A 3,896-nucleotide genomic window follows, 5' to 3' on the forward strand; every position below is an offset into this window, starting at 1 on the left:
GGGAAATAATATCGTACTTTATTTATTCACAAAATAATAAAAATATAATTCTTATTTTTTGAGAGCTGAAACAAAATATACATTCTACACTAACTCATTAAGTATATTTTTACCAATATATATATATATATATATATATATATATATATATATATATATATATATATATATATATATATATATAGAGTAACTTCTTTGGAGCTTGGTCAGCTTTTGAGAAACATAATATTTATTATGTACTTAAAAAAATAATTTAGGAAGTAGGAACACGTAATGACCACCATGACATGGACTGATTACAAAAGTCAGAACATTTCATTCATTTTGACTAAATATTAAATTCGTATATATAGTTATAAGCATTATTAAAAGCATCTATATCAGTGGATCCCCTAACAACAGTGTCAACCAGGATGTTTCTTGTGAGCTTTGACATAGACAAGGATAAAAGAAAAAAAAGAAACGAGCATTATTCCCAAGTACTCATTTCCACACAACTAAATTTTCTTCTTAAAAGCTATTACAATCTTAGAAAACACAGCTGAAATTAATTATGCTGTTGCAGCAGGAAGTGAAGCCTTCATCATGGCTTGGAATCTTGGCTCCTTAGCTTGGAACTTGAGTGCAGCATAGAGCTTCATGTAGTCCTCAAACACAAACTTCGGGTATTGTTGGTTTCCTCCTCCTTCTGCCTTTTGTTCCAACAATGATGGTGCAGGGTATATCACAGCATCACTTCCAGGGTTGTAGAATGATGCTATGGACATCCTTGTCCCATTTGTTTGTGCTATCACACGGTGCTCCACACTCTTGTATTTTCCATTTGTGATCACCTATGTAATTTCACCATAATTTTTAATGTTGGATAAGGTTACAAGAACAATCACTTTAATTGATATAAGTAATTGATTTGTGAATGATTAGTAATAAGAGAATTGAAATACCTCAATTTGGTCACCAAGATTAACAACAATGGAGTGGCGCATGGGCGGAACATCCACCCATTTTCCATCCTTGAGAAGCTGGAGGCCGCTGACCTTGTCATCCTGCAAGAGAAGGATGATGCCGCCGGCATCGGTGTGGGCCCGGAGACCCTTAACAAGATCAGGGTTAGGGCATGGAGGATAGTTAGCAACCTTAGTCCCAAAAGAAGGACCCCTTGATCCAGAAAAAGCATTTTTGAGATAGCCCTTCTCCAATCCAAGATTGTCACACAAAAGATCAAGCAGCTGGTCTGCAAGAATCTCCAGCTTCACTGCAAACTCCTTCATTACATCTCTGTACTCATCACTGAGATCAGGGACCTCAGAGATGTTAGATTCCGGAAGATGGCGCAAGAAGAAGGTGCTCTCCCAATCCAATAAGGACTTGCTTGCTGCAAACTCCTTGAACCTCTGCTCCATGCATTTTCTGTAATGCTCTTTGTTTACCCTCTCCACTCTGTCCAATAGCTCCTCTTCTATTCCATGGTTCACCAACTATATATATACAAAACACCAATTAATTAATGTATAAGATGTTAAACAAATCACATTAATCATGAAATATATAAATGAATGTACTTACCTCAAAGAATCCCCAATTCTTACAAGCATCTTCAATTTGATCAAGAATAGCCTTCCTCTCGTTACCATTGACATTCTCTAAGCTAATCACTGGGAAGTTCTCCATCTCTCTCTCTTTCTCTTTTGTATCACTTTGTGTGTTTCGTTAATTAATATGTTTTGAGTATGCAGAATGAGAAAGAAGGAGAGTGCTATTTATAGGAATTATTCTAGGTAGTTAAATTAGTTTTGTATGGTGATATGCCTGAATTTCATAAAGTGCATGCATGCATGGTTTTCAATTAGGCTTGTTGAGACCTATATGGTTATATCAAATATCATATCATATGCTAAGTTGCGTCGTTGAATTTTCTTTTGAGGCTGCCTCAAAGCACCAAGTTGCAATAGTGTTAATGCATTATTATTTCCCCTAAGCTAGTTGGAGTTTCATCACGTGTTTTATTGAAAGGTAGTTGCCACAAGCTAGTTAATACAGTTATAAAATTCAATTCAACCAGGAAGGATCTATTTACCGTTCAATTGTAAAATTTCGTTTGCTTTTAAACATTCAATTTTCAACCTCATTAAATAAAACTTGTTTACATTTTCGATTGTCCTCTGCCGACTTATAAAAGTAGTAACTCTTTGGATTACCAATTTTAAATTTTTCAATAGTTTAATTAGCAAGATACTTGTGTTAGTTTATTAAAATAAATAAACTTTTAATGCTTTGAGTATACCTATTTTAACTATCTAGTATATATAAGAGAAGTTTGGTACATAACTTTTCTCCTAAAATATGTACCATACATTATTATATATAATATATAATATGTTAAAAATGCATTCGTTAAAAATATAAACCACTTACTATCTTGATTAATTTTACATTTGTTATATATATATAGTACACCAATAGTAGTTATGATTATTTTTTGGAATATTTCCAAACAAAAGAAGGCAACGGCGGCACATTGGCATATGAATTATTTCTATTTTTGTCTTTAGTCAGCATTACTGCATGAAGTGTAGAGTCTAGATACACCAATTTTTAATAAGATTTTAAAGGTTTGTTTAGAATAAAATATTTTAAAATTGATTTAAGTAATTTAAAATAAATAATTGGAAATAAATGATTGTATTTCAAATTAATTATGTAAAAATAATTGATTTGATTAAACAATTTTTTTTGGTGACTGATTTGATTAAACAATTAATATAATAATTTGGTTTTACATTGTTATTCTGTATATTAACTATTTATTACACAATAATTTTTTTATTACTACCAATAACAACTGTTGGACCACCGTGAGACCATTTCTGTTCATTAGACCTTTACCACCTCTTTTATTCTCCAAACTCTTCTCTTTTATTAGTTTAGTTATAGTGTAAATCTATACTATTTATAAATAAATTTAATTCCTTTTTTTATTCATTCAAACAAAACAATACAATTTTGAAACCAAATCAATTCTAGTTCCTATATATTGTTATTCATGCCAAACAAAAACAAATAATTTTGAAATAAAATCAATTCTACTTTCATTAGATTCTAAATACACCCTAATTAAGATACAAGATTGGCATAGCGTGGTGTATTGTATTTTGCTTTTTTTTTTTTTAATTATTTTAAACTGTATATTGAATGTTTATACTTTTGTTCTATAATAATAATAATAATAATAATAATAATAATAATAAAAAAGCGGGTAAGATACTAATTAAGATATACATGTCAACAATCTTGTGCACAAAAAAGAGAGGGGCACGTGAATTGTCCCAGGTTACATTCAAATGGTAAGTTACAACTTACAAGCATGATTTATATATGGTGAATGCTACCCAACCCCTCTAAAATAACATGTAAGTTACTTTTTATTATGTGTCACATTGTAATTGGTTCTTATTTTAATCATAGTTGGACTTTTTATTATGTGTCACATTGTAATTGGTTCTTATTTTAACCATAGTTGGAGCGCCAATGCCATCGCCATCTACTGTCCTCCCACACAACTCCTCTTCCCAGTATAGTCAGCGCCTCTTTTTGCCATGAATCACTTCTTACCCACATAATTAATGGTTAATTTGGTTATTAAATTTTTTTATTAAAAAAACATATCTTTATTTAATTACGTGATGGAACATATATTTATATGTAAAATATAATTAAATAATAAAGTACGAATAAATTAAAAATTAAAAGAATAAAAATACTATAAAAAATACTTGTAAGAAAGTTAGATTTTATCATTTTAAACTTGTGTTATTAATCTTAACAATTTATTTTTTTTAAAAATAATTTATGTACGATAAAAAATATGTTTTTTCTGATTTTAATTATACTTTTAA

The 3,896-nt window shown here is 30.0% G+C and overlaps 1 protein-coding gene across 1 annotated transcript; it reads right to left on the reverse strand.

Moving 5' to 3' along the window:
• Positions 1 to 296: 296 nt before the first annotated feature.
• LOC107608930 (1-aminocyclopropane-1-carboxylate oxidase-like) lies at positions 297 to 1,844 on the reverse strand. Its single transcript, XM_016310717.3, has 3 exons — positions 1,567 to 1,844; positions 945 to 1,478; positions 297 to 833 (listed from the first exon to the last, which is right to left on the reverse strand). The coding sequence occupies exons 1-3, from the start codon at positions 1,669 to 1,671 to the stop codon at positions 552 to 554; spliced, it is 921 nt and encodes a 306-aa protein (XP_016166203.1). The 5' UTR covers positions 1,672 to 1,844; the 3' UTR covers positions 297 to 551.
• Positions 1,845 to 3,896: the final 2,052 nt, after the last annotated feature.

This window comes from Arachis ipaensis, chromosome B7, assembly GCF_059453495.1.
Source record: "Arachis ipaensis isolate K30076 ecotype BB chromosome B7, ASM5945349v1, whole genome shotgun sequence".
Lineage (NCBI taxonomy): Eukaryota > Viridiplantae > Streptophyta > Magnoliopsida > Fabales > Fabaceae > Arachis > Arachis ipaensis.